The sequence below is a fragment of the Neovison vison genome, chromosome 7 (assembly GCF_020171115.1).
Source record: "Neovison vison isolate M4711 chromosome 7, ASM_NN_V1, whole genome shotgun sequence".
Classification (NCBI taxonomy): domain Eukaryota; kingdom Metazoa; phylum Chordata; class Mammalia; order Carnivora; family Mustelidae; genus Neogale; species Neogale vison.
This window is the reverse complement of record NC_058097.1, coordinates 60,626,583-60,652,187: the sequence shown is the minus strand read 5'-3', so window position 1 is coordinate 60,652,187 and position 25,605 is coordinate 60,626,583. Positions and strand designations below refer to the sequence as shown.

Sequence of the window (25,605 nt, the reverse complement as noted above, 5' to 3'; positions counted from 1 at the left end):
TGTTCTTCTCATTTAGTGCCCTGAATATATCTTGCCAGCCTCTTCTGGCTTGCCAGGTCTCTGTGGACAGGTCTGACGTTATTCTGATGGGCTTCCCTCTGTAAGTAAGGAGCCTCTTTGCCCTGGCAGCTTTCAAGAGATTATACCTACAATTATAATTTCTCAATTTGACTATCAGGTGTCGTGATGTTTTTTTGGAGTGTATAATCTTGGGTGGAGACCGTTCAGCCTCTAGTACATGGACGCTGGTTTCATTCGCGAGATTCGGAAAGTTTTCATGAAGGACTTGTTCCACGACATCTTCTAGACTTCTTTCTTTCTCCTCCCCTTCAGGAATTCCAATAATTCTGACGTTGGAACGCTTCATGGCATCACTTATTTCCCTAATTCTGCTTTCGTGGGATCTAAGCTGTTTGTTCCAGGCTTCCTCCTGATCCTTTCTCTCTATCTGTTTGTCTTCCAGATCACTAATTCTATCTTCTGTCTCAGTTACCCTAGCTTTGAGAGAGTTTAGATTGGATTGGAACTCATTGAGAGCATTGTGGACCTCTTCCCTGGTAGCTTTAAGCTCCTCCCTAACATTGTGAACATCCTGTCCGGTCGCTTTCAGTTCGGCTCTAATCAATTCTGTTTGGTCATCCATGGCTTTCTCCAACCTAGCTATTGCCTGGATAATTGTTAGCCTGAATTCTCTTTCCGACATATTGTCTATGTTGATAGCCGTTAGCTCTGTTGCGGAAGGTCCATCCTCTGTATTTTTCTTCTGTTGGGCATTCTTCCTCCTAGTCATTTTGGTGGGAGAAGACTGAACAGATGTAGCTGGATGTATCAACTCTGGTGCAGTCAAGGTGCACCCTGGAACACTTCCTGATCTCCGTCTCAGAGAGAAGCCTCAGTCTGGGTGCAGAATCTGAATAAATTCCCCCTTGGACGCTGGCAGTGCAGGTTCCAAGTTAAAGACCCTGGGGGCGCAGGATCTTTTGCTCGTCCCCAAAGCCAAGGCAGTGGCGGCTGTCTGGGAGCTCCCAACCGCCAGAGAGGTTCCAAGCAGCGATCGCACACTGAGATTTTGCCGCCGGCCGGGGATGGGAGTGCCCGGCTTGCGCGCACCTCTTTTCAGAGGCGGCTGTGGGTCGGGCGCGCGTCTGGGGCACTGAGAACGGGGCACTGGTCCGTAAGCCGCAGGCTGGGCTTTTGCGCGCCTCTGTCCGGGGAAGAGTTTCGTGCGCGCGTGGCTTAGACTTTGAAACAATGGCCCGGGTCAAGAAACGCCCCAGGGTCTTAGAAACCCAGGAGAGCTGGAGCGACGTGCACGCGCATCTCAAGCTTTGTGGTAGGGCTAGCGCGCGTTCTGCAGACCGGCTCCCATCCCCTCACAGGAGCCGGAACCCCCGCGCTCTGGGGCGCGCTGGCGGCTTAGGGACCAGGAGCCGGTTTCTCCGCCGCACTCTCTCTGCCTCCGCGCCGGGGAGGCCGTCTGGGACTGGGGACTCAAGCCCCTGTCCCTAGCCGCCCCGATTCCCACAATTTGCCCCCGCGATCCTTTGCTCTTTTGGAGTGCTTTCAACCAGTCTCCGAGTTAATGCTGGTCCCCAGACGCAGGGCACTCTCGCTCGTATCGGGGTATTACTTTTGCACCGGTCGCCTCTGGTGGCTCCCCCCCTTTTGTTTATCTTCCGATATCAGTCCGCTGTTCCCATTCCACTTTACCTGCTCACTGGCGTCTTCTGCCCCTGTAGAGATCCAGACGTGTATAATTCTGATCTCAGGCTGATTTCATGGGTGATCAGAGTTCTTTGGTAGGTAATCAGCTCACTTTGGGGTACCAGCTGAAAAGACGCCTCTTCCTAGTACCCCGCCATCTTGTCCCCCCTCTGGGCGGCACTATCTTATTTTGAGGTTCCTGGGATCCAGGGACCACACTGATGACCCACCTAGAAGTCTGCCTGTTTCATCCCAAGAGCCCCTTTCAGGCAGCCATATCTCTCACTGGAGGAGATTGCTAAGGGTTCATATTTTGCTCTCGAGGGCTATAGCTTCTTCTTGGTAGAGGACACATGGAGGCTCCCACCCCCTCCATTTGTCTTTGGTATCTACCCTCAGATTAACTTCTCTGGACATCCCACCTTGCAAAAAGTACTCGCTTCTCTACTTGTAGAGTTCCAGGTATGTTTTTTGCTTGGATCTCTGGTTGAATTCATGTTGTGCAGAATGGATTGATAGTTATGTAGCTAAATTCAAGGGACTGGATGAAACGGGGTCCCCCACTCTTCCACCTTCTTGTCTCTTCCCTTCACTATTTCACATTCTTAGTGAAAAATGTGTTTCCCATATTCCTGCTGTTCCATGACCTGGATGATGAAGGACCACTTGCACACAGTCTTCCATAGCACTCCTTACATATGGGGGCCCCTCTCTGATGTCCATTCACCTCCCACACCCACACTCACCTCCCACACCCCTGAGTTCCAGACACAGTTGCTTCCAGGGCTGCCTGGATTTCAGGACTGTAAGGGGTGGATGGTCCCTGTTGCCCTGACCTCTGGCATCCACTCTCCGAACTTAATGACTGGGCAGGGATGTGTCCATCAGGAATGGCTCCCATGGGAACCACACACCCACACATGGGCAGACGCCAGTGGAGGGTGAGTCCACGGGACAGAACCACTCCACACACACACTCAGGGCTCAGGGCTGACCTCTGGGCTGGGCCAGAGGGAAGAGACATGCCAGCGCCCAACCCACACATAGTGGAAGGTCACGCTGATTCCACATTCACCCAGAAACTCAATACCCTTCCTGCCTGCGAGAATGTGGCAACTCTTCTGGCCATACAGAGGGAGCAATCATATTTGACTACCCTCAGCTGGACCCCAGGCTCTGCTGGTCACTCAGCTTTCTTCTCTGTTCTGCTGTGGTCCCTCTCAATTCCAGAAACTCTTGTTTCATATTTCCTGTAAAACGCTATTGTAAACCATTTCATAAACATCACCAACAGCATTTCACATCTATAGGGTCACATAGGGTCTCTCGAGGACATGGATCTCTGGTTCACCCTGATTGTGGGGTCTGACACATGGACCTCTTGTGTCTCAGCCACACCCCTCTTAATCAGTTCAGGAAATATCAAAGATTGATCGCAACCACTTTGAGTGGTGTTCAGGACAGTATGCTACAGACCAGGTGATGTGCGCAAGGTCACCAGGGAAGTGGACACGGCAATAGTATTCACATGAGAATCATCTTTGTTCTTCAAATTACAGCACTCACCCATGAATTGCCCTCTTATAGCTCACGGAAAGGACCACAGTGTGGGGAGGATGTCCCTGCCCCTGGATCAAGGGACAGAGGAGCCAGCAGGTGATCAGAGGTGTGCTCCCAGGAAGTGGAAGTAGACAGACTCAGAGGAAAATAGAGAAGTCCACAGAGGCTATGCAGAAAGAAAGCCCACACTCCAGGACCAGGAGAGGGGCTGTGTTTCCTTCCCTATTTGCCCCTATTTCTCCTCTAGCCTCATTGCCAGCATGATTTCATCTTGAGCAGAGCAGATTTGTCACAGGTATGTCTGTGCTGACATGACCTCCACAGGGCAGCAGGAACCCACATCCTTCGCAGCATTCCTGGGGTCTAGGGACTCCATGGATGAGCTGAGGATGAAGGAGACCCAGGGGGAGGATCTGGGAGGGAAGGACCTGCCATGGTCTCCTCACCTGGATGGGGCACTTCAGGAAGCCTCAGGTCCCCCTGCAGCAACATCATGGACACCTGAGCAGGACTCAGAAGAGGGACTATTCACTTCCCTGGTTTCACATCCTGCTAACATGACAACCTCATGAAAGGAGGACCAGCCATTGGGTATCCACACCCTGAGTGTCTCTCTTTCCTGCAGGCACCATGATACCAACAATGGCACAGCCAGAACCAGAGAGAGGAGACGCCATGACCCCCACCCTCATGGTCCTGCTGTGTCTCCGTGAGATCTGACGAGGGGAGGGGACTCCCCACTCTGGGAGGGACCCGCCCCACACTCCTCCCACTCCACACTCGGGCCCTGGTCTGTCGGATACCCCAGGCTCAGGAGGCTCATGGAGAGGAGGGATTCTGGTAGATTTGGGGCAAACCTCTCACAGGGACTCTCTTCCAGGGCTGAGTGTGGGCCCCAGGACCAGATCACAGGCAGGGGAGTCTGTCCCCAGAGATCCCAGTCCACCACCTCACTGGGGACATGGGTCACCCACCAGGCACCAGAAGAACAACAGTAATGAACTGACTGAGGGGGACGTCTGGGGGTTTGGGGCTGAGCTGGGACCTGGCGGTGGGGAAGGTCTGTGTCCCAGCCTCTATTTCCTTCCAGGGAACCTCTGCAAAACCACCATCTGAGCTGAGCCAGGCTCTGTGATGCCCTGGGGGACACCTATGACTGTCTGGTGTCAGGAGAGCCTGGAGGCCTAGGAGTACTGCTGCATTAAAGGGAGGCTCATGGACCTGGGACAGACTGCTGCCACTGGAGCCTGGAGACAAGGCAAGTTCTCCATCACACACATGACAGATGTATATGCAGGAAGATACCACTGTGACTATCTCAGTCCCACTGGCTGTTCAGAGGCCAGTGACCCCTGGAGCTGGTGGTGACAGGTGCGAGCCCACTCAGGGGCCCAGGCCCAGGCCCAGGCTCTGCCCTCAGGAAGGGGGTGGGCTCTCTGGTGTCTAACTCTCACAGCCCATCCTGGGATAATGTGGGGGATCTGAGCCCCATTTAACAACATACCCTCCTCCTCTCCTAGGATCCCAGGGCAAACCCAGCCTCTCAGCCCTGCCCAGCCCTGTCGTGACCTCAGGAGGGAACGTGACCCTCCAGTGTGCCTCATGGATGGGATTCCACAGGTTCGTCCTGATGAAGGAAGGAGAGAACCAGCCCTCCTGGATCCCAAACTACCAGCCAGCCCCCCGTGGGGGGATACAGGCCCTGTTCCCTGTGGGCCTCATGACCTCCAGCCTCAGGTGGATGTTCAGATGCTATGGCTATTACAGCAATACCCCCCAGGTGTCGTCGGACCCCAGTGACCCCCTGGAGCTGCTGCTCTCAGGTGAGGGTCCGTGACCCTGTCCCGTCTGAGCTCTGTCAGCTAAGGACAAAAGTCTCTGGAAAGCCTGACACAGTAGCACATGTGGGGATCACAGGGGTTCCACAGAGGAGGGTCCTGTCCTGGAGAGGTTGGGAAGATCCACCGTGTGCACCTGGGGTCCCCATCCTGCAGTCTCAGCAGAGGAAGTAGTAGGGGCTGCGTGGGGGGTGAGTGAGGACCAAGGTGAGTGGACAGCACCTCCCACTCACCTCCTGTCCCTCCATAGCAGAATCCAATCCATGGTGTCAGCCCCTCGGGATACTCTCCTGGACAGAAGCCTCCCCACCTGCAGGCACCACTCTGCTGCCTCCTGTGCTCACCTGGGCGCCTCCATGCCCCTTGGTGCACATCTGAGACCTAGGAGGGGCCTAACCTGGCTCATGGGGATCCCCAAGGAGGATGTACCACATGTCCATGTGCACTGGTGTCCACTCTCCTTTTTGTGTGGATGCTGGTCCAGTGTCCCTATGTCTGCTTCTCACACCTTCTAGAGCAGCACCTGCAGATGATGACAAAGGGAACTCAGGTGACAGGGACGCCAGACTCAGAAACCGTACTCCTTCTCCTGTGTGCATTGGGCCAGACTGGATTCACAGGGTCCTGGTGGGGCACAAACTCTGGGCACTCCCGGGTCCTAGCACATTTTCAATCAGTCACATTTATTTTTTTTGTTCATTTATTTATTATTTATTTATTTACTTATGTAGCTCTTCTTCCCATCTCCATCCACACTGCATGCAGGCAATAACGGTGTTCCTATGACCCAGTGACTGACCATCACCTTTCGTGGATACATATTTATATGCCTGTTGTAGATGTGCGCACACAGATCTCTCTCTCTCTCTCTCTCTCTCTCTGTGTGTGTGTGTGTGTGTGTGTGTGTCTGGGACTGTGGTATCTGTAAGTAAATGAAGAATGAATTAATGAACATAGCCAAGGAGGAATACTGTAGGTACAGAATAAAGTGCAGACCCTGAAGGAAGGGAGCTGGTTGACATGGAGGGAGAGGGATTCGACCCCAGACATGGGACCCTCTGTCCTCCTGACAGTCAGGAGCCCCTGGCACCAGCCCCTCATCCATGGACACTGCTGGGACCCCGACTACTGAATAAGTGGGAACTGTCATCTGCAGGGACATGAGCCCAGGAGGTCTTGTGTCCCAGACTGAGCAGAGGACATGCGAGGACATGATGATTTCTGTGCTGGGAGGCTATTTTTCTCTGCAACCCTGAGCTGGTGGGGCACAGCCAGAATCTATCCCGAGTGACTCAGAAGCAGAGTCTGAAATCAAAGAGAACAAGGAGACTGAAGGAATCCAGTGAGGAGAGCAGAGGAAAGCTCTCTAGTGCAGAGAAGGGCTAGTTTAGGAACTGTACAAAAACCACATAGTGACAGGCTGAGGGATAAAGACACAGAGCAGAGGACAGGCTGGACGGGGGTCTCCAGCTCCTTCCATCTGCTTCCATCTTCCCTGCAGAAGCTGCTGGCACTATGAGCCCACCCCAAAACAAGTCAGACCCCAGCAGTAGTGAGTAGGAAAAATTCTCAGTGATGGGGCTGGTGTGGAGTGGGTGTCCTGTGTGGGAAAGCAGGTCCCCTGGGTGGACATGCAGGATCCTGGGTGATTTGGATCCTCTCTGACCTCTGCAACCTCTCTGCCCTCATTCCTAGCCTCGGACCCCAGAGATTACACTTGGAAAATCTGACCTGCATGGGCATGGCTGTCTTGATCCAGGTGGTCCTCGGGATTCTGCTGTTAGAGGTTCAGCACAGCCAGAGAAGGACCCCAGATGCAGCCAGGAGCTAAACACAAGGGGGAACAAAGCCACCATTCTATCTGGCAGAGCTGTGGGCATGCATCTCGGGTGCCCAGAGGGATCTGGAGAAAGCCTGCAGCTCATGCTTGCTGATCTGTCTGCTAACAACATCGAGGGGGAGCATGGTTCAGGTGCAGGACATGTCTGGGCTGCTTCCTGCCCAGGACTTGTCCCCTGTGACCTGTGGTGCTTTCCCTCCTGCACTTTGGACATCCTTGACTGCCCCCATCTTTCCTCATGCCTGTGACTTGGGGGTTCCTCCCACACAGCACAGCTGGTTCATACCTTCCTACAGCGGCAGCTCTGGTCCACTTTTGTGGGATTCATTTTCCTTCACTTTCCATTTCCACCTTCCCTGATGGGCACTATTGCCCTCCGTCCCTTCAGTGCAAAACATAGACTGTTTTCATAAGTAAATAAGTGGGTGAAAATCAGGTCCACTTTGGAACAGATGAATCCAAAACCATTCTCTGAACCCTTTCTGGACTCACAGAGCTCTTCTGTCTTCATGTGGCGACACCTGGTGGAATCTTCCAGAAACACCATCAGTTTGAGTGAGCTTTGGGGTGTTTGAGGTGTAGCCAGGTGGGGAGCTGCTACACTGACCCCAACAAATAAGTGGGTTTTCCTTTTTTTTTTTTTAAGTAGTGATTCGTAGCGTTTGCCCATTTCTTTGGTGTAAATACGCCATCATTGGCAACATCAAGGAGCCGTGTGAACCCACTGTGCACCCAGGTAGAAGTCATGGATACACTGTCTTCATGAGTGAGTGTGATCCAGCTGTGGGCTCATCTCACTGGTGATCCCAACGTGCACGTGTGCCTCCCTGTATTGTAAACATCCTGGTATTTTCCAGCTCAGTGTAATGCCACGGTTTCAGGGAAACTGACACACAAATCCTACTACAGCCACAGGACAGGCAAGAGAACACAATGGCAATATCCATCATTGGAGAAAATACTGTGTACTTAGAACCCCAGTACATTCCTGGTAGGAGTATAAATTGCTAAGGACAAGTTAGGTATCAGATCAGAATCACCTGGTGAAAGCAAAGGATGTAGCTCTGCCCCAGGAGTCCACATCCTAGAGGAAACCATGTGTGTAGGCATGGGACCCTGCGGGAGAATAATGACAAGTGTGTTGCTCAGTGTAGACACAAACCAAGAGTTCAATCCCACACAATTAGTATTTAATGGCTAATATGGAATGAGAATTTTTAAGGTTGAAAATCAGAAACTGACACCACCAGCAGTGCACAGATCAATTTCATCCTCCACATCGTGTATAGGAATGCACATGTCAAGAATCCTGCATATAGGATTAATCCATCGCATACATAATGTTCATCAAGAGACCAGTCATGAATTGATAATGAAGATGTGGTCCATATACACTATGGAGTATTATGCCTCCATCAGAAAGAATGAATACCCAACTTTTATAGCAACATGGACAGGACTGGAAGAGATTATGCTGAGTGAAATCAGTCCAGCAGAGAGAGTCAATTATCATATGGTTTCACTTATTTGTGGAGCATAACAAATAGCATGGAGGACATGGGGAGATGGAGAGGAGAAGGGAGTTGAGGGGAATTGGAAGGGGAGGTGAATCATGAGAGACTATGGACTCTGAAAAACAATCTGAGGGGTTTGAATTGGTGGGTGGGTGGGAGGTTGGGGTACCAGGTGGTGGGTATTATAGAGGGCACGGCTTGCATGGAGCACTGGGTGTGGTGAAAAAATAACGAATACTGTTATGCTGAAAATAAATAAAAAATAAATTAAAAAAAGAGACCAGTCATTTTTTAGCACAACTGACTAACTTCAACCCCATAAATAATGGGAGGAAAAGCTTCCCATAATCCATTATGGTGGTAAACCATACAAATGCCTGAACTATGTATAGGTCCATCTCTAAGAATCTGTCTGTTCTTCCTCATGGACTCGCCCTCTGTCCTATCAGACCATCATCCTGAGCACCTGGGAGGAACCTCAGTTCCAGCTCATTCCTGGTCTGTCCCATCCCTAATCTCTGAGAGTTCAGGACAGACAGCTGTGTGCAAGGGTACTGGTCACCAAGGTCAGAGTTCTCTCCACTCCATTCCTAGATGGAAACTTATTAGGGACCTGACCTTGAAAACAGATACAGAACCCCTTGACCTTAGTGTTGTATTAAAAAGTAGAAATAGGGCACCTGAGAGGCTCAGTGGGTTAAGCCTCTGCCTTCGGCTCAGGTCATGATCTCAGTGTCCTAGGATGGAGGCCCACATAGGGCTCTCTGCTCAGCAGGGAGCCTGCTTTCCCCTCTCTCTCTGCCTGCCTCTCTGCCTACTTGTGATCGCTCTCTGTCAAATAAATAAATAAAATATCTTTAAAATATATATAAAATAATTTTTTTAAAAAAGTGGAAATGACTTTTGGGTGGCAGAGAGCTTCCAACACAGGAATACCTCTAATGACAATCCCTGGAATAATTCTTGCCCACAGCTAATAGTTCCTTCCCTTATGGATCTTACTTCTGGAGAGAGAAAAGAGTGGGACCTGTGAAGAAAGACCCGCATTTCCTCTGAGGTTCACCATGCACGAGGGTCCTAGATATGCTGACCCATTTCCATGGCAATGGCAATATGACCCTCTACACCTCTACACCTTCAGGAAGAGAAATGCTTTGAGCTCAAGGATAACCAGGCTCTATGAGATCCCAGAATAAGCCAGCAGGTCCCAAACAATGACTGTGGGCATTGCAAATGCCCCTGACAGAAAGTGTCCCTGGCGAGAGACATGAAGCCCATCTTCCCCTTGTGACCTGAAGTACATTAGGGACCAGACCTGGGTCATGGTGCTGCTGATTCTCACAGTAGCCCCACAGAAAAATCTCTGTATGCTGTTCCACACCCTTTGAATAACAAGGTGACATGCACTTTTGTTCTAAGTGCAACAAACAGATTAGTTCTCTCATAAACCTCAGCAGGACATTAGCAATACTGTTGTCATTCGGGAGAATCATTTTCCCATCAAAATCCAAAATTTTTTGGTGAAAAACACATCCACAAGGTTTGGGGGAGGCCAGATGTTGCTTGTTCAGTAACTCAAGCCCAGAGAGATGAGTTAACTCTTGAAGGAAAGGAGATTGAATTTGTATCAAATTCAGCTGCTTCCATTCAGTAAGCCAGAAGAGTTAAAAATAGGGATTACCAGGGGCAGCTGGGTGGCTCAGTGGGGCAAAGCCTTTGCCTTTGGCTCAGGTCATGATCCCAGGGTCTTGGGGCCGAGCTCCACATTGGGCTCTCTGCTCAGTGGCGAGCCTGCTTCCTCTTCTCTCTGTTTACGTCTCTGTCTCCATGTGTTCTCTGTCTGTCAAATAAATAAATAATCTTAAAAAAAAAGAAGGATGACCAAAAAATGATTGGGGTGGTATCTATGTTTCAGAGAAAAGAACAGCTCAGCAGGCTGGTAAACAAGATCCAAGTTTTCTGGCTACAGAAACAGCAAGATGCCAGATGACTTTTCAAACTTATTTGTGATATTTTATTTTTTATTGTTATTTTTGACTGTGTTATGTTAGTGACAACCATAACGCAATATTTGTGATATTTGAAAGATACAATAAAACTGAATTGATGTGAACAGTGTGGAGATTCCTCAAGAAATTAAAAATAGAGCTTCCCTACGACCCTGCAATTGCACTCCTGGGTATTTACCCCAAAGATACAGATGTCGTGAAAAGAAGGGCCATCTGTACCCCAATGTTTATAGCAGCAATGGCCACAGTCGCCAAACTATGGAAAGAACCAAGATGCCCTTCAACGGATGAATGGATAAGGAAGATGTGGTCCATATACACTATGGAGTATTATGCCTCCATCAGAAAGGACGAATATCCAACTTTTGTAGCAACATGGACGGGACTGGAAGAGATTATGCTGAGTGAAATCAGTCAAGCAGAGAGAGTCAATTATCATATGGTTTCACTCATTTGTGGAGCATAACCAATAGCATGGAGGACAAGGGGCGTTAGAGAGGAGTAGGGAATTTGGGTAAATTGGAAGGGGAGGTGAACCATGAGAGACTATGGACTCTGAAAAACAGTCTGAGGGGTTTGAAGTGGCGGGGGGGTGGGAGGTTGGGGTACCAGGTGGTGGGTATTATAGAGGGCACAGCTAGCTTGGAGCACTGGGTGTGGTGAAAAAATAATGAATACTGTTTTTCTGAAAATAAATAAATTGGGAAAAAAAATTAAAAAAAAAACTGAATTGATGTGGAGGAGGAGGAACCAATCTCATTTATAATAACATCAATAATAAAATATTTGGGAATAAATTTAACCAAAGAGGTGAAAGCTATACCCTGAAGACTGTAAGACTTTTGATGAAAGAAAATGAAGAAGACACAAACAAATGAAAGATGTCCCATGTTTATGGGTTGGAAGAATACTATTGTTAAAGTATCTCTATCACCTGTATTATCCCAATATGCATGTTAGCCCGATATCTATAATAATGAGAATGGATAAATACATGTTGATATATTCATGCAAGAAATACTATATTGTAGTCCAGAACAATGAAATGGAGCTATAAAAACTGTTATGTGGAGATTCCTTAAGAAATTAAAAAGAGAGCTGCTTTATGACTCCCCAATTGCACTTCTGGGTATTTACCCCAAAGATACAGATGTAGTGAAAAGAAGGGCTATCTGTACCCCAATGTTCATAGCAGCATTCATAGCCACAATTCATAGCCACAGTTGCCAAACTAGAAAGAACCAAGACACCCTTCAACAGATGAATGGTTAAAGAAGATGTGGTCCATATACACTATGGAGTATTATGCCTCCATCAGAAAGGACGAATACCCAACTTTTCTGTCAACGTGGGCAGGATTGGAGATTATGCTGAGTGAAATAAGTCAAGCAGAGAGAGTCAGTTATCATATGGTTTCACTTATTTGTGGAGCATAACAAATAACATGGAGGACATGGGGAGATGGAGAGGAGAAGGGAGTTGAGGGAAGTTGGAGGGGGAGATGGACCATGAGAGACTGTGGACTCTGAGAAACAAACTGAGGGTTTTGAAGGGGTGGGGTGGGAGGTTGGGGAGCCTGGTGGTGAGTATTATGGAGGGCACGTATGGCATGGAGCACTGGGTGTGGTGCATAAACAATGAATTCTGTTACACTGAAAATAAATTAAATTTAAAAATTTTTATAAAAGGTGAGTTTCATTCTTCTATATATAACTGTCCAGTTTTCCCAGCACCATTTATTGAAGAGATTGTCTTTTTTCCACTGTGCATTTTTTCCTGTTTTGTCGAAGATTATTTGACCAGAGAGTTGAGGGTCCATATCTGGGCTCTCTGCTCTGTTCCACTGGTCTATGTGTCTGTTTTTGTGCCAGTACCATGCTATCTTGGTGATCACGGCTTTGTAGTAAAGCTTGAGATCACGTAACGTGATGCCACCAGTTCTGTTTTTCAACATTTCCTTAGCAACTTGACAATTCTCTTACACCATACACAAAGATAAACTCGAATTGGATAAAAGACCTCAACGTGAGACAGGAATCCATCAGAATCCTAGAGGAGAACATAGGCAGTAACCTCTTTGATGTCACCCACAGCAACTTCTTTCTAGATATGTCTAGATATGTCTCCAAAGGCAAAGAAACAAAAGCGAAAATGAACTTTTGGGACTTCATCAAGTTCAAAAGCTTCTGATCAGCAAAGGAAACAGTCAACAAAACAAAGAGGCAACCCACAGAATGGGAGAAGATATTTGCAAATGACACTACAGACAAAGGGCTGATATCCAGGATCTATAAAGAACTTCTCAAATTCAACACACACAAAACAGATAATCATGTCAAAAATGGGCAGGCGACATGAAGAGACACTTCTCCAATAAAGACATACAAATGGCTATCAGACCCATGAAAAAATGTTCATCATCACTAGCCATCAGGGAGATTCAAATTAAAACCACATTGAGATACCACCTTACACCAGTTAGAATGGCCAAAATTAGCAAGACAGGAAACAACATGTGTTGGAGAGGATGTGGAGAAAGGGGAACCCTCTTACACTGTTGGTGGGAATGCAAGTTGGTGCAGCCTCTTTGGAGAACAGAGTGGAGATTCCTCAAGAAATTAAAAATAGAGCTTCCCTATAACCCTGCAATTGCACTACTGTGTATTGACCCCAAAGATACAGATGTCGTGAAAAGAAGGGCCATCTGTACCCCAATGTTCATAGCAGCAATGGCCATGGTCGCCAAACTATGGAAAGAACCAAGATGCCCTTCAACGGATGAATGGATAAGGAAGATGTGGTCCATATACACTATGGAGTATTATGCCTCCATCAGAAAGGATGAATATCCAACTTTTGTAGCAACATGGATGGGACTGGAAGAGATTATGCTGAGTGAAATAAGTCAAGCAGAGAGAGTCAATTATCATATGGTTTCACTTATTTGTGGAGCATAACAAATAGCATGGAGGACAAGTAGAGATGGAGCGGAGAAGTGAGTTGCGGGAAACTGGAAGGGGAGGTAAACCATGAGAAACTATGGACTCTGGAAAACAACCTGAGGGTTTTGAAGGTGCTGGGGTGGGAAGTTGGGTGGACCAGGAGGTGGGTATTAGGGAGGGCATGAATTGCATGGAGCACTGGGTGTGGTGCAAAAACAACGAATACTGTTACACTGAAAAGAAATAAAAAATTAAAAAAATATATTATTAGTAACGACTTCAAACTGGCTGAAATTGATCTCAGGTAAAGATAAATTGTACCCCAAATCTATAATAAACAGTCACAAGAGATTATTTGAAAAAGGTTATTATTGAAAATAATAAAACTGAGGTTCATATTAATGCAAAAAAATAAGAAATTAAATTAAAATATATTTTTAAAAAGAAGGTGAATTTCCCATAGCATTATATTAATGGATACTTAAATTTATGTAACACTGAGATATATATATATATATATATATATATATATATAGACAGACAAATGGATCTCGGAGTTTGGATTTCTGGGTCATACGATGAATTTCAGGTAAAACCATACAATCCAGAATGTACACGCATTGTTCTTTACTAATAAAGTGATATTCTACAATTCTAAATGACTGCGTAATTCTTCAAAAGGGAAATAAAATAATTTTTTGTTTGTTTGTTTGTTTTTGTTTTTGTTTTTTTTAATTTTTAATTTTTTTAAATTTTATTTATTTATTTTTTTTCCAATTTATTTATTTTCAGAAAAACATTATTCATTATTTTTTTTCCAATTTATTTATTTTCAGAAAAACCGTATTCATTATTTTTTCACCACACCCAGTGCTCCATGCAAGCTGTGCCCTCTATAATACCCACCACCTGGTACCCCAACCTCCCACCCCCCTGCCACTTCAAACCCCTCAGATTGTTTTTCAGAGTCCATAGTCTCTCATGGTTCACCTCCCCTTCCAATTTACCCAAAAGCACATACCCTCCCCAATGTCCATAACCCTACCCCCCCTTCTCCCAACCCCCCCTCCCCCCAGCAACCCACAGTTTGTTTCGTGAGATTAAGAGTCACTTATGGTTTGTCTCCCTCCCTATCCCATCTTATTTCATGGATTCTTCTCCTACCCACTTAAGCCCCCATGTTGCATCACCACTCCCTCATATCAGGGAGATCATATGATAGTTGTCTTTCTCCGCTTGACTTATTTCGCTAAGCATGATACGCTCTAGTTCCATCCATGTTGTCGCAAATGGCAAGATTTCGTTTCTTTTGATGGCTGCATAGTATTCCATTGTGTATATATACCACATCTTCTTGATCCATTCATCTGTTGATGGACATCTAGGTTCTTTTCATAGTTTGGCTATTGTGGACATTGCTGCTATAAACATTCGGGTGCACATGCCCCTTTGGATCACTACCTTTGTATCTTTAGGGTAAATACCCAGTAGTGCAATTGCTGGGTCATAGGGCAGTTCTAATTTCAACATTTTGAGGAACCTCCATGCTGTTTTCCAGAGTTGTTGCACCAGCTTGCATTCCCACCAACAGTGTAGGAGGGTTCCCCTTTCTCCGCATCCTCGCCAGCATCTGTCATTTCCTGACTTGTTGATTTTAGCCAGTCTGACTGGTGTGAGGTGATATCTCATTGTGGTTTTGATTTGTATGTCCCTGATGCCGAGTGATATGGAGCACTTTTTCATGTGTCTGTTGGCCATCTGGATGTCTTCTTTGCAGAAACGTCTGTTCATGTCCTCTGCCCATTTCTTGATTGGATTATTTGTTCTTTGGGTGTTGAGTTTGTTAAGTTCTTTATAGATTTGGACACTAGTCCTTTATCTGATATGTCGTTTGCAAATATCTTCTCCCATTCTGTCAGTTGTCTTTTGGTTTTGTTAACTGTTTCCTTTGCTGTGCAAAAGCTTTTGATTTTGATGAAATCCCAAAAGTTCATTTTTTCCCTTGCTTCCCTTGCCTTTGGCGATGTTCCTAGGAAGATGTTGCTGCGGCTGAGGTCGAAGAGGTTGCTGCCTGTGTTCTCCTCAAGGATTTTGATTGATTCCTATCTCACATTGAGGTCCTTAATCCATTTTGAGTTTATTTTTGTGTGTGGTGTAAGGAAATGGTCCAATTTCATTTTTCTGCACGTGGCTGTCCAATTTTCCCAACACCATTTATTGAAGAGGCTGTCTTTTTTCCATTGGACATTCTTTCCTGCTTTGTCGAAGATTAGTTGACCATAGAGTTGAGGGTCTATTTCTGGGCTCTCTATTCTGTTCCATTGGTCTATGTGTCTGTTTTTGTGCCAGTACCATGCTGTCTTGATGATGACAGCTTTGTAATAAAGCTTGAAGTCCGGAATTGTGATGCCACCAACTTTGGCTTTGTTTTTCAATATCCCTTTGGCTATTCGAGGTCTTTTCTGGTTCCATATAAATTTTAAAATTATTTGTTCCATTTCTTTGAAAAAGATGGATGGTACTTTGATAGGAATTGCATTAAATGTGTAGATTGCTTTAGGTAGCATAGACATTTTCACAATATTTATTCTTCCAATCCAGGAGCATGGAACATTTTTCCATTTCTTTGTGTCTTCCTCAATTTCTTTCATGAGTACTTTATAGTTTTCTGAGTATAGATTCTTAGCCTCTTTGGTTAGGTTTATTCCTAGGTATCTTATGGTTTGGGGTGCAATTGTAAATGGGATTGACTCCTTAATTTCTCTTTCTTCTGTCTTGTTGTTGGTGTAGAGAAATGCAACTGATTTCTGTGCATTGATCTTATATCCTGACACTTTACTGAATTCCTGTATAAGTTCTAGCAGTTTTGGAGTGCAGTCTTTTGGGTTTTCCACATAGAGTATCATATCATCTGCAAAGAGTGATAATTTGACTTCTTCTTTGCCGATTTCGATGCCTTTAATTTCCTTTTGTTGTCTGATTGCTGAGGCTAGGACTCCTAGTACTATGTTGAATAGCAGTGGTGATAATGGACATCCCTGCCGTGTTCCTGACCTTAGTGGAAAAGCTTTCAGTTTTTCTCCATTGAGAATGATATTTGCGGTGGGTTTTTCATAGATGGCTTTGATGATATTGAGGTATGCGCCCTCTATCCCCACACTTTGAAGAGTTTTGATCAGGAAGGGATGCTGTACTTTGTCAAATGCTTTTTCAGCATCTATTGAGAGTATCATATGGTTCTTGTTCTTTCTTTTATTGATGTGTTGTATCACATTGACTGATTTGCGGATGTTGAACCAACCTTGCAGCCCTGGGATAAATCCCACTTGGTCGTGGTGAATAATCCTTTTAATGTACTGTTGAATCCTATTGGCTAGTATTTTGGTGAGAATTTTTGCATCTGTGTTCATCAAGGATATTGGTCTATAGCTCTCTTTTTTGATGGGATCCTTGTCTGGTTTTGGGATCAAGGTGATGCTGACCTCATAAAATGAGTTTGGGAGTTTTCCTTCCATTTCTATTTTTTGGAACAGTTTCAGGAGAATAGGAATTAGTTCTTCTTTAAATGTTTGGTAGAATTCCCCCGGGAAGCCATCTGGCCCTGGGCTTTTGTTTGTTTGGAGATTTTTAATGACCGTTTCAATCTCAATCTCCTTACTGGTTATGGGTCTGTTCAGGCTTTCTATTTCTTCCTGGTTCAAAAAAAAGAAAATCATTTTGATTCATATATTATAATTCTTTTTATAATAGTATCTACTAGATATGTTGTATGTTACATACAGAGATTTTGAAGCTTAAATTTAAAGAAAAAAAACCTACTATCCTTTCATCATTCTGGGAATGAGACATTGTGTCTGAGATGTGTTTCAAGTCTCACCACAGTAAATGATGTGACACTACAGGTCCAGTCTAAACGATTTCCAGGAAGCCCAACTTTACCCTCAGCTGAGCCCCACAGCCATCTAGATGCAGAGTAAGAAGAGTGTCTGTGCATCACCTTTCCTCACTGCGGTCAGCTTATGAACATGAACACGGCCCCATTTCACGACATCCTGTGTACTTGTCAACTCTGTTGGGTCACCGTGCAGCAGGAGCAACACCATGTCCCCTCGAGTCATCAGCCTCGCATGTCTTGGTGAGTCCCAGAAGGGGACAAAGAGGGGGAATGCATGGAGGAAATACTGGTCTGGAAGGCTGGGTCTCCCCACCGCAGAAAATTCCCATGGGGACAAAGCAGACCTGATGGTGACACTCAAGCCAGGTCGGGGGAGTGGGAGGCTGGGTCTTCTATGGAGATGGGTAATCCATCATGAGTCTTTCTTTCCAGGGTTCTTCTTCAGCCAGAGGATTGGGGCACACGTGGGTGAGTCCTTTCCCCAAACCTTGGGCTGCCATCCACTCAGAATAAGAGAATTCCTGTAATAGGAAAGCAGACGGCACAGGAGGTTGGGTGATTGTTTGAATGTGGGAGGAATTGTGGGTGAATCTCTTGTGAACTAAAAAGTAGGGGGCCCAGGGAAACTCTAGTCCCAATATTGGTCCAGAGACCCTCCCTACACCTTCTTCCCCTGGGCTCTAAAGCCATCTCAGAAGCCATCTAGAGCCAGGCTCTAGAGCCATCTGGAGGATACTGCTGCTCAGACCTGGGGGGGTCTAGGAGGAACTGGTGCTATCTGTAGATCAGGGTTGGCAAGTGGTGCCAGGAACAATAGACTGTCTGAGTCTGGGACAACTACTCGAGCTCCCCAGCACACCCACGAGGGTAGGAGCCCCAGGCAGCTGCCACTGATGTTTCCCAGGCAGCTGCCACTGATGTTCTCAGCAGAGGGGAGAGATCCCCATACCAGGACCCCTGGAATTCCAGCACATTCCAACATGGCACCTGCTTCATGGGTTTGCTGATGTTATGGCATATACATAGGTCATCACTCTTCTGTTCAGCATCTCCTTTGTCTTCTTTTACATAACTGACTTACATTACTAACACCTAGGAAGAGCCCACTGTTCAGTACTCAGCCAGACCTCTCAGTTGACATGTGTGTTGTAGGAGAGGACTACATGTCTGTGTGGTGTGGGGAGTCTTTGTGTGGTGTGGGCATGATGGGAGTGGAAAGGAGCCATGGAGACTTGGAAAGAAGGGAGGCCTCTGAGTCAAGGGAGGGGAAACCAATACTGTGCCTCCTCCTCCCCCAGGTGGTCAGAACAAGCCCTTCCTCTCTGCCTGGCCAAGCCCCGTGGTTCCTCAAGGGCAGCATGTGACTCTTCATTGTCGCTCCCATCACAAGTTTGAAGCATTCAGACTGTACAAGGACAATGACATCTTCATCTCCAAGCTCCATAGCACAATATCGCAATACGGTGTCCTCATTGGCCCTGTAACCCCAGAACATGCAGGAACTTACAGCTGTCAGGGATCCTACCACAATTCCCCCTCTCTGTGGTCAGCACCCAGTGACCCCCTGGTGATTGTGGTCACAGGTCAGAGAACACCTGTCTAGAGGGTCTAGTCACTGTCCCAATCTTCCTAATGTCAGATTTCCTGATGGGAGTGTTAGTCAAGTCCAATTAGAACAAGTCCAATTAGAACAATGGGAATGGCTCCAAGTATTGTAGATGAGAGGGCATTTCATGAAGGTGGGCAGAATAATGGCCCCCCAATGACATCTATATCATAACACTCCATGTCCATGAATAGTCCAAGGGCAATTAAGGGTGAATATGGAATTAAGGTTATTAAGCAGGTGACCCTGACATGGGGGGGATTATCCTGGATTATCCAGGTGAGCTTGCTGTAATTACAAAGTAGAAGGAAGCAGGAGAACGAGCTTCAGAGTCATGCTGCCTGAGAGAGTCCACCAGCCACTGCTAGCCTGATGATGGAGGAAGGGGGCATAAGACAGGGAATACAGGCAGCCCCCAGGAGCTAGAAAAGACTGAGGTGTGAATTCTCCCCTTCAGCCTCCAGAAGGATCCCAGTTCTCTCAACCCCTTCCTTGATCCTAGCCCATAAGACCCATGTTGGCAGAGATAGATGTGGACATTCAGACAGAAAAGGATACAGAGGAGAAGGAGACAGACAGACACAGGGCACCCTCAGTCATTTCAGATCCCAGGAAATGGGGTGAGGCAGGGTGACTCCTTCTCAATTTACAACATCTATGTTCTTAGGAATCTACAGAAAGCCTTCCTTGTTAGCCCAGTCGGGTCGCCTGGTGAAATCAAGAGGGAACGTGACCTTGGTCTGTTGCTCAGAGATCCTGTTTGAAAGCTTCATTCTTCACAGAGAGGGGGTATCCAAGGACCACTTGTACCGTGCTGGTCAGCACCATCATGGGGGCTCCCATGCTAACTTTTCCATGGGTCCTGTGACAGCCGCCCATGCAGGGACCTACAGGTGCTTCGGTTCTCTCAATCACTCCTCCCATGTGTGGTCTGCCCCCAGTGACCCCCTGGATATCATGATCACAGGTGAGACTGTCCAGACCTGTCCTCATCCTCTTGGAGATACAGATAAGACCTGGAAGCCCCAGGTGGTGAAGAAAGTGAGGAACGTGGGTTTTTATGAAGAGAGGCAGCCTGGGTGAGAGCTACACCAAGAGAGACAATGACAGAAGAGAAACCGTTTGTTACAGGGGGCAGAGACAGAGTCAGTAATGGAGACAAAGAACAAAAGGACAGATAGAGTCAGGTACACCCCCATCAGAGACAGGGTTCCCTTCCACCCTGAGTTTGTTCAGAGACCTGGGACAGTTTAGAATGTGGTTTCCAGTTAATGTCCATGCCCTTTTCTCTACCAGGTGAACCCAAAGACACACCATGTATGTGACCAAGTTTCAGGGCCAGGCTGGCCTGTCTCAGGCTGGTGACTGATGGGCCCTGGGTCCTCACTGCATGTGGCACCCACAGATGCTGCATGCACTCTCACACGCCTTCATCCCATGTGGTTGAGCCACAATAGGCCCCAGGAAACCATGCTCTGGGGGAGGAGCCCGAACCAGCCCCTGTGTGTGGTGTGTTTTATGGGTTCCCAAAGCTGATTCTCAGGTCTGTGTTGAAGGTTACCCCAGATGTTACAGGATTACTGAGGTCAAAGCCTACAGAGAGTTGCCATCAGAGAGAAAGCAGAGTCGATGTGTGTCAATGTACATAGAAAGTTTCTGTGTAAATAGACCCAGAAATGCATGTGTGCATGTGAACACACACACAGAATGGAGGGACAACAGAGAAAGACAGACAGATAGACAGACAGACACTGGCTTGGAGGCACAAAAAACAAAAGAAATAAAAAGGGATAGAGAAATAGAAAGATGGAGAGTGCAGATAAAAGCCCTAAAGGACTAAGACCTGAGAGTGGGGCAAAAAGAGAAAGATGATGTGGGGGTGGGTGACAGAGATCCCAGAAGAGGACTGGGGACAGAGAATCAGAGCAGGTCACAGAAACCAAGGTGATGGAGATAGATGATAGATAGAGAAATGATGATAGATGATAGATAGATAACAGATGATAGATAGTTAGATAGATAGATACATAATAGACTGATACATCATGATAGATAGATATATAGAAGATAGATTGATAGATGATTGATAGATAGATGATAAATAGAGAGATAGGTGACAGATTGATAGATGATAGATAATAGGTTGATAGATGATAGATAGATAGATGATAGATAATAGATTGATAGATGATAGGTACATAGATAGGTGATATATTGATAAGTGATAGATGATAGAGATGATAGATGATAGATGATGATGATAGATGATAGTAGAGAGATAGGTGATAGATTGATAGATGATAGAAAGATACATAGATACTTAGATAGATAGGTGATAGATTGATAGATAGATAGATAATGCAGAAAGACAAAGACAAGGTGGAATGAGAGACTCATAAATAAAGTAAAAGGCATCTCAAACCAACAGACTCCAGGAGGGGCAGAGAGAGTAAGGCAGCACAAAATGGAAAAAGGAGGGGCGCCTGGGTTGCTCAGTGGGTTAGGCCTCTGCCTTCGGCTCAGGTCATGGTCCCAGGGTCCTGGAATCGAGCCCCGCATCGGGCTCTCTGCTCAGCATGGAGCCTGCTTCCCCTCCTCTCTCTCTGCCTGCCTCTCTGCCTACTTGTGATCTCTCTCTGTGTCAAATAAATAAATAAAATCTTAAAAAATTTTTAAAAAGGGAAAAAGGATAGGAGGGAAGCAAGCACAAGAAACAGTAGGAGAGGTGGACATGAGGGGACACAGTGGGCCTTGGGCTCTGGGAACAGGGGGAGAGAATTCTCAGTCCAGGTGTGAAGGATACTATGAGCAAGGAAGAGCCTCTCTGTACTGAACTGCCTCCACTTCCTCCAGGTCTACACGAGAAACCTTCTCTCTGGACCCAGCCAGGCACCGTGGTGAGGACAGGAGAGAACGTGACCTTGTCCTGCTGCTCAGAGAGGTCCTTTGATGTGTACCATCTATCCAGAGACGAGCAGCCCCATGAGTGCTGGCTCGCTAAGGGACAGAAGCACGGCAGTGCAACCCAGGCTGACTTCCCTTTGGGCCCTGCACACCCAGCCATAGGTGGGACCTACAGATGCCATGGCTCCTTCAACCCCTCTCCTTGTGAGTGGTCAGGCCCGAGTGACCCACTGTTCCTTTCTGTCACAGGTGAGGAAGTCCAGAACCTGCCCTGTGTCTAATGATTCAGGATAGATTTGAAGGTCATACAACAGGAGAGTCCTGCTGGTACTAGTGGGATGCTTAGGAGTTCTGGGGAGATGGAAGCATAGATAGAGACAAGGAAGGAGAGACTGAAGACTCACCTCCAGCATCCTCCTGCATAGCTTGTGTGGTGACCCAAACTGGGGATCTCTGTCCCCAGGAAGATGGAAAGAGATCAGGGCAAACCCAGGATCAGGAGAGAAGAGGCTTGGTTTAGGGATATCAGACGTTGCATTGGCACCTCACCATTACCCACTTCCTAGCAGCCGTTCCTCACCTCTCACCCACAAAGTGCTCTCCCACGTGGTATGAGTGTCTTTACCACAAGATGGAGAAGCCTCCTCTGTAGTAGAGGTTCTTTCCCCTTTTCGTCATCAGCCTCTCCCATCTCCTCTCAGCAGCTTGAAGGTCCAGGGAGTCAAGGCCCCAGAGATTCTGGGGAGGGGTTCTAGGAGCTCCCAGGAGCTCAGTGTTAGATGATGAGGAGCTTCAGTGGGTAGAAGACAGTCAGTTCCACTTCTCTACCTCTTTCCTGGCTTGTATTTTATGAAACTCTTCAAGTAGTTGCCTCCCATCCACAAAACCAACCTCCAAAACTGGTGAGTAAAGAGTCCCTTTTATCCCTGTTTGTGGAAACCTGACAAAGAGAAGCCTTGGGTTCGAGTGTTGGCTCAGCCACCTTCCGGTTCTGTGATCTTGGGCTTATTACCTTCCCTCTTTGATCCCCAGACTCTATGACAGCAGAAGCGGTCTAGGTCAGCACGGGGCCAGTGAGGACTCTTAACCTCTAATTTTCTGCATCAGAGACCTCCTCCAGGAGAGGAGGGTGAGAATAAACCTTATCTCCTGGCTGGGAATAATGCTGGGCTTACTCTGTCCCCATTCCTAAGTGGAGATAAGATTTGTGGGGAATTGAGGGCAGGGGGAAGGAAGAGAGCATTTGGTGAGGGGCAGGCAGTGCTTAGAGAAGTTCCATTTGCCAAGAAATTAGCTCTTGTCTGTCAGACTGCAACTGTGATATACCCAGTAGAGGAAGAGAGAACTGAGAATGCTGTCTGCCACCCAAATTCACAATTGCCTCATTTATTCATTCAAGCACTGCTCCACTGTACATCCTTGTTCTGGATATGCACTTTATATCCATTTCCTTTTGCTGCTATAACAAATCTCTACAAGCTCACTGCATGAAAACAACACAGTTTTTAAAATAATCTTACAGTTGTGTGGGTCATAGATCTGAAATGGTCTCGTGGGGCTGGAACCAAGATGGCAGCAGACTGGGTACCTGCCTGGATTTGCTTCTATTGGATTCATTTCTTCCTACAGATAACCCCAGACACCAGCATGTTCTGGCTGTGCCCTTAGTGGTCATCGTCTTCCTCGCTGTCCTTCTTTTCTTCCTCAGTCGTCAGTGGTGCCCTCCCAAAGAGGGTGAGTCTTGGGAAGTAGAGGCCAGTACCTGTCTGGGGAGGAGTGGGGGAGCAGGGGTACCTCTGTGTTCAGGCTGACTCCTGGTTCAAAGTAGGGGCCACAGAGGTTGGGCTTTCTAGAGAGAACCTCCATGCCCCCATCCTCATCAACGGAATGGAAATAGGGAGACACAAAGGGGATACATCTTTGAACTTCAGAGAGTAGAACTTCTGACTCTACTTTGTGGCAGTAATTCCAGGCCTTCGCTGCATCTCTCTGTGCTTTGGTATCTGTATTTATAAAATGAGAACCTTCCAAGTTTTTTTTTTTTTGATGACTTCCATTCCTTGCAGATGCTGCTATAATGAACAGAGAGCCTGAAGTGGATAGAATGGTGAGTAGGGAGGTAGGTTGTCCTCACCTCACCCTCTTCAGTGCCATCTCATCTCCTCTAAATACCCTGAGTTTGTGCTCATCCTCTTAACCATTTCCTGTCATGCAGGACCCTCAAGCAGAAGACCCACAGGAAGTGACATACACACAGTTGGATCATCGCATTTTCATGCAGAAAAACACCACTCCCACTTCCCAGAGGCCTGGGGAACCCTTGCATGATGAAAGTGTGTACATGGAACTTGCAACAGGCTGAGACCAATCAAGGCATAAATCCTATGCCCCAAGAACCCACAAGAAGACCCTGAGGAGGCTCTCCATAGATGCCATAGCACTTTCTGAACACACCCCCACCCAACAACAGCCAGAATCGGAAGACAGAAGTCTTCATCTTCCTCTCATCCTAAGAAGGAATAACAATCTTAGAAAACCCCCCATCCCTTCTAGGATACTATTATGATGATCCAGACATTTCCAATATTGTCCACAAAACCACCTTTCCTTCTCAAGGGTAAGTTCTGACTTCTGTTGCTATGCTATATAAACAAATAAATCTATCATCTATCAACAGTCATGTTTCTTCCTAGCTATTATTTAGTTTCATCTACGTGGAGGCATAATACTCCATAGTGTATATGGACCACATCTTCCTTATCCATTCATCCGTTGAAGGGCATCTTGGTTCTTTCCATAGTTTGGCGACTGTGGCCATTGCTGCTATAAACATTGGGGTACAGATGGCCCTTCTTTTCACGACATCTGTGTCTTTGGGGTAAATACCCAGGACTGCAATGGCAGGGTCATAGGGAAGCTCTATTTTTAATTTCTTGAGGAATCTCCACACTGTTCTCCAAAGAGGCTGCACCAACTTGCATTCCCACCAACAGTGGAAGAGGGTTCCCCTTTCTCCACATCCTCTCCAACACATGTTGTTTCCTGGAATCACTCCTTTCATTCAACATTGTATGTTTGAAATTTTTTTCCTTTTTAAAAAATTTCTTTTCAGTGTAACAGAATTCATTGTTTATGCACCACACACAGTGCTCCATGCAATACGTGCCCTCCATAATACCCACTACCTGGTTCCCCCAACCTCCCACCCCCTGCCCCTTCAAAACCCTCAGATTGTTTTTCAGAGTCCATAATCTCTCATGGTTCATCTCCCCTTCCAATTTCCCTCAACTCCCTTCTCCTCTCCATCTCCCCATATCTTCCGTGTTATTTGTTATGCTCCACAAATAAGTGAAACCATATGATAATTGACTCTCTCTGCTTGACTTATTTCACTCAGCATAATCTCCTCCAATCCTGTCCATGTTGATACAAAAGTTGGGTATTCATCCTTTCTGATGGAGGCATAATACTCCATAGTGTATATGGATGACATCTTCCTTATCCATTTGTCCGTTGAAGGGACGTTGAAGGGCATCTTGGTTCTTTCCACAGTTTGGTGAGCGTGGCCATTGCTGCTATAAACATTGGGGTACAGATGGCCCTTCTTTTCATGACATCTGTATCTTTGGGGTCAATACCCAGTAGTGCAATTGCAGGGTCATAGGGAAGCTCTCTCTTTTTTTTTTTTAATTTTTTTCCAATTTATTTATTTTCAGAAAAACATTATTCATTATTTTTTCACCACACCCAGTGCTCCATGCAAGCCGTGCCCTCTATAATACCCACCACCTGG

General features: G+C 46.6%; 1 protein-coding gene across 1 annotated transcript in view; it reads left to right on the top strand.

Annotated features, from left to right (window-relative positions):
• The window catches only part of LOC122913415, a 45,678-nt gene extending 21,280 nt beyond the window's left edge, over positions 1 to 24,398 (top strand). The window contains 17 exon segments of the mRNA XM_044260159.1: positions 4,355 to 4,475; positions 4,477 to 4,523; positions 4,526 to 4,615; positions 4,618 to 4,635; positions 4,785 to 5,087; positions 6,798 to 6,818; positions 6,821 to 6,921; positions 7,213 to 7,259; positions 17,496 to 17,542; positions 17,735 to 17,770; positions 18,601 to 18,885; positions 19,576 to 19,875; positions 21,762 to 22,061; positions 22,664 to 22,714; positions 23,442 to 23,546; positions 23,879 to 23,931; positions 24,028 to 24,398. Of these exon segments, the coding sequence (XP_044116094.1) occupies positions 4,355 to 4,475; positions 4,477 to 4,523; positions 4,526 to 4,615; positions 4,618 to 4,635; positions 4,785 to 5,087; positions 6,798 to 6,818; positions 6,821 to 6,921; positions 7,213 to 7,259; positions 17,496 to 17,542; positions 17,735 to 17,770; positions 18,601 to 18,885; positions 19,576 to 19,875; positions 21,762 to 22,061; positions 22,664 to 22,714; positions 23,442 to 23,546; positions 23,879 to 23,931; positions 24,028 to 24,174 (2,072 nt within the window). The 3' untranslated portion in view covers positions 24,175 to 24,398.
• The last annotated feature ends 1,207 nt before the right edge of the window (positions 24,399 to 25,605 follow it).